General features: G+C 38.2%; 1 protein-coding gene across 5 annotated transcripts in view; it reads right to left on the minus strand.

Moving 5' to 3' along the window:
- Window positions 1–15588, minus strand: part of UPF2 (UPF2 regulator of nonsense mediated mRNA decay) — a 212927-nt gene that overhangs the window by 124580 nt on the left and 72759 nt on the right. For all 5 annotated transcript variants that reach the window (XM_079912671.1, XM_079912668.1, XM_079912669.1 and 2 more), the window contains exons 16-19: window positions 13599–13738; window positions 7574–7678; window positions 7166–7264; window positions 1236–1403 (exon numbers count right to left, since the gene is read on the minus strand). In XM_079912671.1, the coding sequence (XP_079768797.1) occupies window positions 1236–1403; window positions 7166–7264; window positions 7574–7678; window positions 13599–13738 (512 nt within the window). The remainder of the gene's footprint in view (window positions 1–1235; window positions 1404–7165; window positions 7265–7573; window positions 7679–13598; window positions 13739–15588) is intronic.

Below are 15588 nucleotides of genomic sequence, written 5' to 3' on the forward strand. Positions count from 1 at the left end.
AAGTCAACAATAAGTATCTGTTAAATTACTATTTAAATGAATGGGGGAGCCAGGTGCTGAACTTGTCTGTGATAAGCTGTGGTAGCCACTGTATTTCATAGACACTTCCATTAATTATAAGATGTACCATTATTTTACATACCACTAAAACAGAAAAAAATGCTGTCAATTATCCCAAGAGTGCACCAACTCTAAGAGGTGGCTTGCCTTCAGAAATATTAAAGTGTGGAATTTTTTTTTACAGAACTGGTAATATATGATGTATCCTAGAGTTGTGTCTGAGAGCCAGGCTCTATTTTCTTCAGGGCACTTTTCACTATCTGCAAATATATTATGCTGTCTCTCTCCCTCATCTGGGTTGTGCATTCACGAGGCCAGGGGCTGCATCTTGTTCATCACTGTAGCCTCACACTTAGGATGGTATTTGGCACATAGTAGACAATATTTGATGAGTGAATGTATGAATCAAAGTGATAGCTTAGTAGTTGGGGAAATGATTTTGAGGGCCATCTGTGCGATAAGGGAAAGAAGGAAGAGGTAATTTAAGGAGAATGGAGGAGAAGGATTAGGGGTCAGAAAACAATGATTTTTGTTTTTTTCCCAAGAGAAATCTTGGCAAGTCAGCATTTTCTTGAGATTATCTGCCCTCACCCTCCTTTCCTTTCCCACCCTGAGCTTACACATGAAACCCTTCTACTGAAAGTCAAGGTATTTATATCTTCTAACAAATACATATGATTTAAATTTTATTTTATTTATCTGGCTGCGTCGGGTCTTCGTTGCGGCACGCAGGATCTTCGTTGAGGCATGCAGGATCTTTCGTTGTGGCACACAGGCTTCTCTCTAGTCGTGGCATACGGATTTTTTCTCTTCTCTAGTTGTGGCGCACAGGCTCCAGGGCTCGTGGGCTCTGTAGTTGTGGCGTGCGGGCTCCAGAGCACATGGGCTCTGTAGTTTGCAGCACGCAGGCTCTCTAGTTGAGGCGCTCGGGCTTAGTTGCTCCGCAGCATGTGGGATCTTAGTTCCCCGACCAGGGATCGAACACGCGTCCCCTGCACTGCAAGGCAGATTCTTTACCTCCGGACCACCAGGGAAGTCCCTATCACTGAATACTTTAAATGTTTCCAGTCTTTCCCCTTGTAAGCAAAAGATAATTTAGAACCTATAAAACAAAGTTACTGCTTACACTTGATAACTAACAACCAACTGTGAATACAGGGTGGACAGATTCTTACCTGCTGTTTATTGCCTTTTCTGGTTAACATGACAAATGGCATCGTATCTGCAGACTCTGTCTCTCCCTCCCCACCACCGAGTGGGGGCCCTTTCCTCAGCTGGCTTTTGAGATGCAAGGGAATGGCAACATCAAGTTGGTGCACTTTAACAGATTCGCCACTTCGTTGCTTAAAGACAGAAATGAAAAAATGTAAATAACCCAATACATTGCAAACAATTCCTTCAGTGCTATATTTCTTAGAGCAAACACTAGGGCCAAGTCGTCTTTCTGAAACCACAGAGCCATCCCCCACCTCCAAACCCTTACACACGCCTTGGAAGAACCATATGATTTGGCTCCTACTGATGGCTCCAGCCTCTCCCAAGCTCAAACAATGCTGTAGGTTCTACTGTTTCCCTGTTCCTTGAGTGCACTTGTCATGGCACACATGTTCCTCTGTAGTTATCAGAGGCCATATGTTCACACTCATGGCACACATGTTCACACTCATTCACACTCATGGCACACATGTTCCTCTGTAGTTATCATAGGCCATAACTGCCTGCTTATCCATGAGACGTCCCACCTGACTGATGGGGTTCATCATTCACACTCATGGCACACATGTTCCTCTGTAGTTATCATAGGCCATAACTGCCTGCTTATCCATGAGACGTCCCACCTGACTGATGGGGTTCATCACTGAACCCTTTCCCTGGCATTCTGTGGTGGTGCTTCACACACAGCAGGTGCCCAATTAATATTTAAGAGTGAATGGAATCAATTAATGTTCAGATTAACTTCTTGCTTATTAATATCAATTACTTTTAGCATTCACACTGGATTTATCAACCAATTATTTAAACAACCCTTCACCAATGACTTACATGTTAGGCTTGGAGATACTAATATTAAAAAGATAGTTTCTACCCTCAAAGAGCTCATAAACTTGTTTAGTAAGAGAGAGAAATAAATTAATTACGATTCATCTGGGTTGTATATAATGTGTGTTGGGGATGGAGTGACCACACAGGCCTAGCTGAGAGTGGGTGGGTGCTGAGATTTCACAAAGGGTCGAACGAAAATGGGACATTTGAGAACATTAAGACTTCACATGACTTCTTCCAAGCAGATGGTAAAAGAGCAATTTGGGGGATATGGAGGGAATTTAGGCAGGGGAAGAATAGGTGCAAAAGCAAGAATGTGAAACAGCAGGTGCATTTAGGGAACTGCAAATAATTTTCTAAGTCTGATGAATGGAGCACGAATGAGAAAAGAGCGGAACATGACTCTTCAAAGCTAAGAAGGTAATGCCGAAAGGCCATGAAGGTGTTAAAACTGCTTAACTGCTATGTAAATAGTCTCTTGATATAGGTGCCATATATGCAAGAGACTTGCAAATCAAGCAAAATGGTAATAAAGGTGTAAGGTTTTATTGTTCTGTTTTGTTTTTTTTGCCGTACGCAGGCCTCTCACTGCTGTGGCCTCTCCCGTTGCGGAGCACAGGCTCCGGATGTGCAGGCTCAGCGGCCACGGCTCATGGGCCCAGCCGCTCTGTGGCATGTGGGATCTTCCCGGACCGGGGCACGAACCCGTGTCCCCTGCATCAGCAGGCGGACTCTCAACCACTGTGCCACCAGGGAAGCCTGGTTTTATTGTTTTGATTTCTAAGTTCCAATTTCTTAGAATTTGCTTAGAGTTCTCCCAGGTTCATAAGATTTATCAAGACTTTTTATCAATACTTAAAATTTGAAAGAATCATGTTAGATGAATCTTGATTTGTAAATTACCTTTCTTTCCTGATTACAAAATTAACATGCTCTTTTCATAAACTATTTCAATACAAAAATATATTACCGGGCTTCCCTGGTGGCGCAGTGGTTAAGAATCCACCTGCCAGGCAGGGGAAAATGGGTTCGAGCCCTGGTCTGGGAAGATCGCACATGCCGCAGAGCAAATAAGCCTGTGCACCACAACTACAGAGCCTGCGCTCTAGAGCCCGCAAGCCACAGCTACTGAGCCTGCGTGCCGAAACTACTGAAGCCCGCACGCCTACAGCCAGTGCTCCACAACGAGAAGCCACTGCAATGAGAAGCCCACGCACCGCAACGAAGAGTAGCCCCCGCTCACTGCAACTAAAGAAAGCCTGTGCACAGCAAAGACCTAACACAGCGAAAACTAAATTAATTAATTAAAAAAAAATATATATATATATTACCAAGTACGTCCATACCAATCCCTCCAGTTACCTCCCTCAGCCCGACTCCTATTAACAATGGGTCATGTCCTTCCAGATTTTTTTCTTGCATATATATACATATATAAACATATACTACATACACATATAAACAGGAGCAACCATGATGCATATTATTCTATACTAAACATACATGTTTTTCTTCTTTTTGATTCAATATCTTGGGCATCTAGTTGAATATACACAGAGCTAATTATAGGGGTGTGTCTTATTTATTTTATTGGTCCTCTATTGATAGACAGCTTAGACTTTTTTTTCTATTACAATGTCACATCTTTGTGACATTATATTTAACTTCATGCACTTGAGAGACTATTATTAAGGGTACATTTTTAGATCAAATGGCATGCCCATCTGACAGGTTTACCAAATTTTCTCTAAAAAACAATGGACTCATTTACCCTTACCACATATAGATGTTTGCCCACACTTAACCACAATAGATACGGTCACTTTTTAAATCTTAATATCTGATGATCTGATAAAAAGGCCCTTCTTAGTTTGCTTATCTTTTGATTGTCAGTGAGCTTTAGCACGATTTTGCATATTCTTTTCAACAACAACAAAATGAGTCATTCATCTTTTCTCATTAGTTTGTACGATCTCTTTGGTATAGTAGAGATACTGACTTGTGTTGTGTCGGCTATAGACTCCCCCCCACCCCCCCACCCCCCCACCCCCCCCCACCCCCCCCCCCGCCCTGGTTTGTTATTTCTTAAAGGTTTTTATGGCATTCTGTGCTGGAAAGTAATGCAACAAATGGTTGATAAGAGACTACACCACTCACTACCCTTTCACCTTAAGCAAGTTTTTTTGTCTTTCCAAGCCTATTTCTTTAAGTGAAACATGGGAATATGAACAGCATCAACAGCACTGTATGAAGAATAAATGTAAAGTCTTAATGCAGTGCTCAACAGTCTTCACAATGATTAAGATTTTTTGAGAGATTTGCAATTAATTCTGGTGTGGAAATAAAACAGAAATCCAGCTTTATTTTTATTGACCATTTGTTGAATACACCATTTTCCCTCAACTGATGTGAAATGTTAACTTCATCATGATTAAACTGCCATGTTCTGAGGTCTATTCTGGACTCTCCTCTGTTTGATTAATCTATCTATTCCTGCAACAACCTATAACTGTATGTATATCTTGTATCTCAACTCACCCTTCATTTTCTACAAGTCTCCTAGCTTTTCTGTTTGTTCTTACAGATGCTTTTAGGAATAATTTTGTTAAGTTCACGCTGCATTCATGTCCCTGTTCTTCTCTCCCCCAACCCCTACCCCATCCCCAAAGGCCCCCCGTGGGACAGAATTAGGACTGCATGAAATTTAAGGATCTGATTCATGAAGAGTCAATGTCTTCACGATACTGCATCTTCCTATGATTTTTAGCAAAAGGAAGACATCTGTACAACTGTTTGTTTGGGGTATTTGATAATGATTTAAAATCAGTGCCTAACAGAGGATGACGTTTTCTCCAGTACATAAACACAAATGCAAAAATGTGAATTCAAAGTTTCCTCCTCTCTGATCACATCCTCACATCCTTCCAGATCACTTCTTCAAGAGTGCTCAATAAGCAACGATCACTGGACCACATCAAAAGCTCCCATTCCTCTGACTTCCTCAGCTTTTCTACCTTATTTCTAAATGTTGGGCTCCTCAGGGAGGAGGAGGGAGCTGAACCTGAACCTGCTCCTCTTCTGTCTCCACACTCTACATCTGGGTGAGTCAGTTATTGCCATGGCTTTAAATATGCTCTAACAACCGCTCCGTTTGTGTTTCTCTTCTGATTTCCAGACATTCCCACCGACACCTCACAGGCTCCTCAAACTTAACAAGTGGAACTTGGGCTCACTCTCCCGTTTCCTGTCAGAGACCAGCCAGTGGCCTCAAAGCTAAAAGACTTGAGTGTCGTCTTTGACTCCTTGGGCCCCACACACCGCTTATCTAATCCACCAAATAAATCCAGTTCATTCTACCTCCTAAACAGCTTTCAAATCCAGACTTCTGTCCGTGTGCCCTGCCACTCCCCTAGACAGATGGCCATCATCTCTCACCTGGGTTACCACCACAGCCTTCTAACCACCCCCCTGGTTAGTCTCCCTGCTTTCAGTCCTATTCCAGTCTAAACCAGCTCCTTAAAGGACCAGGCCACTCCCAATTACCTGTTCTCATGCTGTGATCCACCCACAGACCGTGTTCTATTAATACTGGCCTTTTTTAAGTTTTTCAAACACAAGTTCTTTTCTGCTTCAGGACCTCTGACACACTGTTTTCACGTTACCCTAATTTTTCACCCAGATGACTCCTCTGTACCTGTCTTGTCTAAAAGTCATGCTCTCAGAGACGCTTTCTCTGATCATCTTATCTAAAGAAGGCCCTTCCTTTACTCTCTACCAAAGCGTCCTTTTAGTTCCTTAGCACTTATAATTTGAAATTACATATTTGTGGTTAAGTATCTACCTCCCCCATAAAAGTACATTCCCTGAGAGCAGGAACCAGGTCTGTTTTTATTTACTACTTTATACTAAGCCTGAACAGTGCTAGTCACACAGTAGGCCCAATAAATACTTGCTAGACGAATGAATGAGTAAATCGCTACTGACTCATGTAAGATAGGAAAAACTTCTTTAAGGAGTAAACTGTTTACTACCTCGTCAAAGGGATTATAATGATTATGTTTTATTTGATGATATGTGCTCCTAAATGACATGAATATGAGGTTTGTTTCATAAAGTAAGAGTTTTCTAGATGTATGAAGAAATCTTAATATACGTAGGAAGAAGCAAATTGGCCTGTACTGCTAATTTATACATTATCATAGCTTCTGACCTTACTATCATCAATGAAAGTAAAATCCAGTATTTCTTCTCTAAAGGATTATTCCATCGGCATCTACTCCATAACATCCTCTATCTTAAAAATAACCCTCCTGTTTTAACTCTGACCTTCTCTAGCTACATCCCCATTTCTTTTCCCTTTCTAGAAAACGTCTCAAGTCAGCTCTACCTGTATCCAGTATTTTCACTTCCTCCTTTTCCGTTTCCCACTGAGCCCACACTCCATGGGGCTTTCACCTACCATTCCAACAAAAGCCCTCTTCTCAAGTCACCAAAGGTTGAAACAATAGCTATATATAGGGCTGAAGTAAACAGTCCATGGGATTTTCCCTCTAACTACAGAAAAACATAATTACCTAAATCACTGGGATGATGGAGCTTTTTATAAAATCTAGTATCTTAATATCATGAATACATTAAATAATGAACATTTGTTTAAATATCAAATGACCAATTTCCTCTAGATATTTATATACAAGTTATTCAAATTATAAATCAAAGTTAAGAATTTACTAAATTAAATTTCCCCAAATATTTATCTTCTGCAGTTTGACTCCTAAACAAACTGCAAGTGAAGTGTTTTAGAAATAGAGATATGACTTCAGAGAGAAAAGGCGGAGGGTGATACAATGAAGTCACTCTGTTCCAAGTATTATTACATTTTTTCCATCTATTTTCAAAGAAATGTGGCAAATCAGGATGTGGGATGCCAGAAGTATCGGCAGCTTCAAACTGTCTAACTTAGAAAGAGCTGCTGCAGAAGTAAATGTTTAGGTAGGAAACACAATCAAATGTGCTGCAGTATTTTGTACTGAATACTTTGGATAAGAGCAACAGTTAATACCTGAAGATTTTCTAGCATCATTTTATCCAGAGCTTGAATGAAGTCCTCATCTTCTACACAAGGTACATGTTTGAGTCCACCTCCTTTAATCATTACCTCCTTATAAAAACAGAATAGAAGCAAGAATTCAGACCAGAAATTCTAACTGTAATGTTTTGTATGGCAGAACCTTTTGTATTGATAACTTTTTCAACATAACTCAAGGAATGAGTGAGCAATATAACATTATTATATATTCAAAGAACTTGTTAATAAAGAAAAGTATTTAGATAGGAAAACAACTTAAAAATGAATTTCCAAAGAAACATTATTTCAATTATCACAAAAAACTAAAACTTCAGTGGCTAAAATTGAAATACTACGAAAATAATGCACAATTTCAAAAAGTGAATTTTCAGCCATACGTACAGTATTTTCTTCATCAGTTTCATTCTCCTTATTTGAATCCGTGAGGTAATCTGTATTCTCTTCCTCTTCTTCCTCCCCTTCATCGTCATCATTATCAGAACCCTCCTGAAATTAACATTTATAGAAGATTAAAACATTTTGAAAAACATTACTACTTTTACATGCCTTAAAAAGATGTTAAAATTTCTGTATAATTGTTTATTATTCTCTGGTTTCAGCCTTTTATGCAGTCTGCCTAGAATGGTAGGGCGAAGTCAGCTGGCAACATGTACTACATACCAGTAGCTGAAAACCCATTTCACATTTTCCACTGATCTAGTAATACAAAGATCCTTTGTAGAAACTCTTCCTTGAATTCCACAAGGAACGAGTTTCCTGAACCTTTTGTTATTTTTCTCCTCCCTAACTTGAGACTGATTTTCTCATAGTAGTTCTTTAATACCCATCTAACTCTGCAATGAAAACTGATAATTCAAATTTAACATTGTTACCATTTGAAAGCAATGACACTACATTTTATAAAGCACCTCACTGTATAAAGCACCTCAGTTTAGAAAGTGCTCTCACAGCATTTTGTTTGCTCTACCTAATTCTGAAGAAGAATGGATAAGCTTTATGGTCCTCATTTTTATATGTGAAAAAACTAAGGCTCAGAAAAGTTAAGTGGCTTGCCCAAGGACACGTGCTTTATTAAGCAGAGGAGATAGACATTCTGACTCCCCTTGCTGGTGGCTTTCAAGTACTACATCTCTCCATCCTCTCCTGTCAGTCCCCCCAGCATCCTTTTCTCTCAGCCAAAATTCCTTTCAAACGGAAGATTGGGCAGAACTCCAGTGAATTTTCAAAGAGGCACAAAAAAACCAAAACTATAACCATAACCAAAACCAAAAAAACCCCAACCACACAGGGGCAGCATTCCATCTGAGTATCCTTCCAACACAATTCACTCCCACTCTGTTCCATAAAAGTTTTTTTTAAAAGACTACACTAAACCCAGCTGCTTCTCGTTGTGCCAAGAGAAATAAAGTGAATGAGAAATAATTCCTAAGAGAAAACAAATGATTTAAATTTGTTATAACACTTCTAGTATACACAGAAATTGATTTTAAAAATCCAAACAGTGCATTATTACTTATATAGAGACATTTGAAAACTTTTAGAATTTCTGAAGTGCAAATAGTTGAGGAAAATACAGAAAGGCATTAACTTTTTTTTCAAATGCATTAACCTTTTTTGACATAATTCTATAATTCAAATTTAAATTTGCAATAGAAATGCTCTTAAATTGGCCCTTGGAAAAAATTAATCATTTCTTAACACTTGAAAGATGCTTCCTATTCAAAAACTAAGCTAAAACGCATTAACTCTTTTCTTTCACCATTTTTTATATTGCTCAGGCAAAATAAAACCGATTAACTTTTGAAATTAAAATGCTGAACAAGAAATCTCCCTGTCCTAATCCCATGGTCATAATAACCTGTGAGGTGAGGAAGTCAACAGATCACATGAGCTGGTAAGGAAAGCAGGTGGTCAGCACAGCACAAGTCAAACTGTCCAAGTTCAAATGCTGGCTTGCTAGGACCTGGGGCAAATAATAAACGTATCTGTGCCTTATTTATCACCTAATTCATAGGGTGCCAAGAGAAATGGTAATATGAACACAATGACCATGCTCAATAAATATTATTGCTATTACAATAATAAATCTTGTACTTTCTCTAAAATGCTGCAGAAAATTAGAATTTTAGCAGCAGAACATTTACTTCATCTTTAAAGTTACTTTTAATTTACCCAGCTGATACTGAGAAGAAAATATTCTGGTTGTTACGTGCTAAGAATAACTTCAAAAGGCCATATGGAGCTTGGAAGAGTTGTGGACCAAGATGGAAAGGAAGAGTACAACTTTCCTGAAGAGTTCCACTCCAGCCCTGTTCTTTCTCAGTCGAGGCAAATATTTACAGAATATCCTACATTGTTCTTACTACTTTATAATCGACCCATCTTCTCTCTTTAAAAATGTGGGCTTCCCTGGTGGCGCAGTGGTTGAGAGTCCGCCTGCCGATGCAGGGGACACGGGTTTGTGTCCCGGTCCGGGAAGATCCCACATGCCGCGGAGCGGCTGGGCCCATGAGCCATGGCCGCTGAGCCTGCGCGTCCGGAGCCTGTGCTCCGCAACGGGAGAGGCCACAACAGTGAGAGGCCCGCATACCACAAAAAAAAAAAAAAAAAATGTTCTCCTCCCTATGTTTGGAGGGTACTGGTGGGAAAGGATGGTGTGGGGTGGGAGAGCAAACAATTCCAACTCCATTTCCTTAAAGTAAACCAACCATTCCTTTCAATTCTCCTCCCAGACAAGGTTCATGAGTCATCCTATTGAACATTTTGTTTTTCCACTTAGGAAACACACATATATTATGTATAATATCCACTTTGCAACTGGAAAAGAAATAGTTAAAATGATACAATTTTAAAAATTATAAAGTTCACTCCTGAAAAGGAGAAAATGCGTTTAGAGGAGAAAATATAATACAACTATTCAAATGAGAAATTTATAGGAAAATGAGTCACTCTTCAATGTCATATTTACTGAGGATGTTTAATTTATTAGATTCTTTATCTGATTAGTGCAGTAGCAAAATGCAAAGACAGCCATAAGATTAGTCTAAAAACACAAAATGGAAATACTCTCTCATTTCCTTTTGTTGTTATAAAGTACTTAATAAGCCAATTTAAATTATATAATTGAATGTTTCTACAACAAACTCATTTTTTAAAAAAGCAATATAGGGACTTCCCTGGTGGTGCAGTGGTGAAGAATCTGCCTGCCAGTGCAGGGACACGGGTTCGAGCCCTGGTCCGGGAAGATCCCACGTGCCGCAGAGCAACTAAGCCCATGTGTCACAACTACTGAGCCCGTGTGCCACAACTACTGAAGCCCACATGCCTACAGCCCATGCTCCACAAGAGAAGCCACTGTAATGAGAAGCCCACACACCGCAACAAAGAGTAGCCCTCGCTCGCCACAACTAGAGAAAGCCTGCATGTAGCAACGAAGATGCAACAAGGCCAAGAATTAATTAATTAATTATTTTTCTTTTTTTAAAAAAAGGAATATAGTAATGTCCATCTCTTACATAGAAATCAATTATAGAAACATATTCCAGTTCTAAATTTTTATCAATTTATTTATATCTACTTTAGGGGAGTGGTCAGGTTGGAAAGAGAAAGTGCTGGCAATACTGTATTGTATATTTGAAATTTGCTAAGAGTAAATCTTAAAAGTTCTCATCACACACACAAAAGAAACATTTATAACTACGTGAGGTGATGGATGTTAACTAAGCTTATTATGGTAATCATTTCTCTCTCTCTCTCTATATATATATATATCAAATCATTATGTTATATGTACACCTTAAACTAATACAATGTTATATCAATTATATCTCAATAAAACTGGGGGAAAAAGTGGTAGCAAAATAACAACACAAAGGTGTATTTCTACTGCCTATAAATGCTAACCAATTATAAAAACCATACATTATTATTTATGCTGCCTTTTACACAATAATTCATTTTTAACTAACAGCAAAGCTACTTGCTATGCAGTCAAATCATACGAAATGTTCATTAATAGTTACAGACCTTCAGGGCTAAAAAAAAAAAAAAAGACAGGGATTTCTACTTCTAACTATAGAAAATCTTAATTACCTTAAATTATTGGTCATTTTTCAAAATTAATTAATTTATTTATTTTTGGCTGTGTTGGGGCTTCATTGCTGCACGTGGACTTTCACTAGTTGCAGTGAGCGTTATGGTGCACAGGCTTCTCATTGCAGTAGCATCTCTTGTTGCAGAGCACAGGCTCTAGGCACATGGGCTTCAGTAGTTGTGGCATGTGGGCTCAGCAGTTCTGGCTCGCGGGCTCTAGAGCACGGGCTCAGCAGTTCCGGCTCGCGGGCTCTAGAGCACAGGCTCAGTAGTTGGGGCGCATGGGCTTAGCTGCTCCTCGGCATGTGGGATCTTCCCGGACCAGGGCTCAAACCCATGTCCCCTGCACTGGCAGGCGGATTCTTAACCACTGCGCCACTAGGGAAGTCCCTATGGGTCATTTTTCTTTCACACTAAATGAAGCTTTTTAAAAATCCAGTTTATGAATCTCTCTTATGAATGCCTTAAATAATTTACATTCCTTTATACATTAAACAACCCATATCCTCTAAACATTTGTATTCTATTTACTCAAGTAAATCAAAACTTAAAAATTTAATAAATCCAATTTCCACAAAACATTTAAATATTGATTATAAATTTAAACTTTTAAAATATTTAATTAAAATCACACTTCTAAACTATCACACTCTCCTAAATGCTTTTAGAACCCAAGAGTCACAAAGAAACCATACACATGATATCATAATTATAAGCTTACAAAGTGAAAAAGTGCTAATTCCATGGTTTAAATTTTATATTCATCAGTATTTTATTGTTATTCTTATTCATCCTGCTTTTCATTTTCTTAACTTTCTAATTTAAATATATATTAATGTAGACAGAATAGCATAAGGAACCCTTACCCATTACACAACTGAACAATTATTAACTAATGGTCAGGTTATAGCTTCTTGTATATCCCTAACTCATTGCCCAGTCTACTTCCAGGTTATGAAGCAAACCCCAGATACTCTATTGTTTTAGGTGGAATTTTTGAAACTTAAGCAGCTTTAGAAGAAAAAAGGAACAAATTAAGACTATTAGGTTGAATCATATGTGAAAATACATTTTGGTAGGTCCGAAATGGTAGAACAGTCATTTCATATGGTTTGGCCTAACAGAGTTGTAAAAACAAAAGGGCACGCTGATGATTATGGTACATGATGATTTTCAGATTTCCTATACTATCAGATCTGGGAAAAAGCAAAGTTATTAACATCTAGTCCATAATTTTTTCATAAAATCTATAGGTTAAAAAGTCCACACTCAAAAGTGAGATTAAGGGTACTTCCTGGTGACCCAGTGGTTAAGACTCTGTGCTCCCACCACAGGGGGCACAGGTTCAATCCCTGGTTGGGGAACTTAGATCTCACATGCTGCACGGTGTGGCCAAAAAAACAAAAGTGAGATTAAGATGCATAGCAGATCGGGACTTTCCCAGTGGCGCAGTGGTTAAGAATCTGTCTGCCAATGCAGGGGACACGGGTTCGAGCCCTGGTCCAGGAAGATCCCACATGCCACGGAGCAACTAAGCCCGTGCGCCACAACTACTGGGCCTGTGCCCTAGAGCCCGCAAGCCACAACTACTGAAGCCCGTGTGCCTAGAGCCCATGCTCCACAACAAGAGAAGCCACCGCAACGAGAAGCCCGCGCACCGCAACAAAGAGTAGCCCCCGCTCGCTGCAACTAGAGAAAACCTGCGCACAGCAACAAAGACCCAACGCAGCCATAATTAAATAAATAAAATTTTCTAAAAAGAAAAAAGATACATAGCAGATCAAACAATTTTTTGTCTTCAAATTGCTTATTAAATAAAAATCCTAACCATAATGATGGATACATGTCATTATACTTTTACCTAAACCCATACAAAGTACAACACCAAGAGTCAACTGTAATGTAAATAATGGACTTAGGGTGATCACGATGTGTTGCTATAAGGTTCATCAGTTGTAACAAATGTACCACTTTGGTGGGGGATGTTGACAATGGGGGAAGGTTGTGTGAGTAGGTACGAGCAGGTGACATATGGGAAATCTCTGTATCTTCCCCTTAATTTTGCTGTGAACCTAAAACTGCTCTAAAAAAAATGGTAATTTTTTAAAATCCTATGATCAGTATTTTCTTACTTGTAAAAAAAAAAACCTCTTAATTAATCCAGCAGTTTTATAATAGACATATACTACTAGTTACATGTACTCTAATAAAACTAAAGAGGAGATCTTATTTTATACATTAAAGAAAATATTGGCTCATATAATCAAAATACTCTTACAAATGTACCTATTTTGCTATAAATAAAAGTCATCACCTCTTCCTCTGGCTCATTCACTTCACTTTCATTTCCAGATTGTTCCTCTGTTTCAGCTCCTCCTTCTTCTTCTTCTTCATCCTCTTCAAGATTTTCTCCTTCTGTCATAGAATCTTTTGAGTCTTTGTCATTTACTAGGCCTTGAAGTGAGGAAAAAGAAAAAGACATAAAAAAAAAAAAGATAAAGGCAAGTTTTCGACAGTGAGTATTACACCACTTAAAGTATGTATTAAGATAATTCAATAGCCACGTTCTCAGAATAAAATAAGAACAGAATTTAAAACTATTTTGAGAACCATTTAAAAAACTTAATTAGATCTTTATTTCAACAAAGGAGCACTGATACATTTCTTAACCACTAGCCAAAAAAAAAAATTTTTTTTTCCCTTTCTCAGAGCTTCAAACTGTTTATCTCAGTCTCAGATGAACAAAGGCAAACAGCAGCAGCACATAAGGTGCAGCTTCAGCCACATACAATGCAACCTTGGTCACACTTTTTATCAAATGATATTTCAAGAATCTCTAAAAACTCAATGATATAATAAAATTACATCGCTTTAATGGAGAAGTCACATTTGACTATCAATTTGAATGTCTGCAAATTAAGACTGAGGGAAAGAGGCAAAGCTATATGGTGACATATCTAACAGCTGTGTCACCAAAGAGCTTGTTTTTTTCTTCAGTAACAGTGTGTTCCTCCAAAGGGAATTCCCTGGCTTGAATCTCCTTCCTCCTCCTCATGTTCATCCACATTTTGCTGCCTAGTCAATTCTTTTTTATTGTCATTTGAGTTCCAAACTACTCTCTACTTTCAAGATGCACATACCATGGTCTCATCTGATCCGACTTTTCCCCACGCTCCCTAGTCCTAAACAAGCCTTTTCCTGTAGTTGTGGTAGACTCTTCTGTGTCACAAAGTACACTACCTTGCGTTCGTGATCATCAAATTGCTTCTCCATAGAGAATATCGTTCAATATGCACTTTCAAATCCTATACATTCTTCAAATTCAGTCTAAGTTTCACTTCCTGCATAAACTCACTGAGTACTACTTTTCCTCCTACTTACTCTAAAGCACTTGGAGAATTGATCACAGCACTTTACATTTAAAGATACACCATGAAATGGTTTTTCTAATGATTTCAATACATGTTACATCAGATTATAAGAGCCTTGAGAACAAAAAACTTTTTTTATATATTCAAAACTCATTAGAGGCCATATATTGATAAATACACAGTAGGTGTTTAGTAAATACTTGTTTATTCACAGAATCTTAGACAATTAGAGCAGACAGAAACTTCAGTGACGATGTGATTTAACCCTTTCATTTTATGAGGTATACTGAAGCCCAGAAAGTTTGAATAACACAACCAACAAAAACAAAAAATTACTCCAGCGTCTTAAGTCTAACCAATTAAGAACTGACAAAAACACAGATGTACAGTGATGAAAGTAGGTACATTCAAGTTTGGAAATTAAAAAAAAAAAAAATTGAGAAAAGATGGATAAAGCTCAGAGAGATCTGTTTTAAAAGAAAAATAATACTGAGGGAAAAAACTGCTATCGCAGATTGAGATACCATTAACTTACTATTTTATTTATTTATTTATTTATTTATTTGGAATTTCAGAAGCAATATATTGGGCTTTTATGTTATCAAACGCAAAAAATTAAAAGTCAGGACTATATAAATCTAAGCACTCTCAATAAAAATATCACAGTGCTGATAAACTCACATGGCCTAATATACCATTATACCTTTTTTATAGCCACTTTAAAATACGTGTCATGGGAAGAACTCTAATGGATAAGTAGCTTTGTTTTGATAGCCGTACATCTAATTTGTAAGGAAAATCCTACTATTTCTAACATATTTTCATTTGCATTGCAAGTTAGTTTCAAAAGCAGTTTATAAATATATTTTGCATTTGCTAAGCTGTATAATAAACCGTTCAGTTGCTGACCTCTAGGACACTGTCAATCTAAAA

The sequence above is a fragment of the Stenella coeruleoalba genome (genome assembly GCF_951394435.1).
Source record: "Stenella coeruleoalba genome assembly, chromosome: 2".
Lineage (NCBI taxonomy): Eukaryota > Metazoa > Chordata > Mammalia > Artiodactyla > Delphinidae > Stenella > Stenella coeruleoalba.